Source organism: Buceros rhinoceros, unplaced genomic scaffold (genome assembly GCF_000710305.1).
Source record: "Buceros rhinoceros silvestris isolate BGI_N320 unplaced genomic scaffold, ASM71030v1 scaffold20712, whole genome shotgun sequence".
Classification (NCBI taxonomy): domain Eukaryota; kingdom Metazoa; phylum Chordata; class Aves; order Bucerotiformes; family Bucerotidae; genus Buceros; species Buceros rhinoceros.
The window spans coordinates 1-229 of NW_010399702.1; the positions used below are offsets into that span (position 1 = coordinate 1).

Below are 229 nucleotides of genomic sequence, written 5' to 3' on the forward strand. Positions count from 1 at the left end.
GCCCACCCCAACACTTCACCTGCCCACCAGCGAGCTGGCACCAAAGCACCGTCGTGCAGCCCCAGTCCCCCATTGGGACCCCTCGTGTCCCAGCACTTGCCTCACCTTGGCCTCGAAGAAGCTCTTGGCGCCCTTCACCCCCTCCGTGGAGACGTCGATCTCAGAGAGCCGGGCCAGGGCATGCAGCCCGCTGTCCTCCTGCAGCTCACCTGCCGCTGCCTTGCGGAAA

General features: G+C 66.4%; 1 protein-coding gene across 1 annotated transcript in view; it reads right to left on the reverse strand.

Moving 5' to 3' along the window:
• Nucleotides 1-105: 105 nt before the first annotated feature.
• The window catches only part of LOC104489434 (EF-hand domain-containing protein D2), a gene marked incomplete at both ends in the record, with an annotated part of 587 nt that continues 463 nt past the window's right edge, over nt 106-229 (reverse strand). Inside the window, one exon of the mRNA XM_010131595.1 lies at nt 106-229. This exon is cut by the window's right edge and continues 11 nt beyond it. Coding sequence (XP_010129897.1) covers nt 106-229 — 124 coding nt within the window.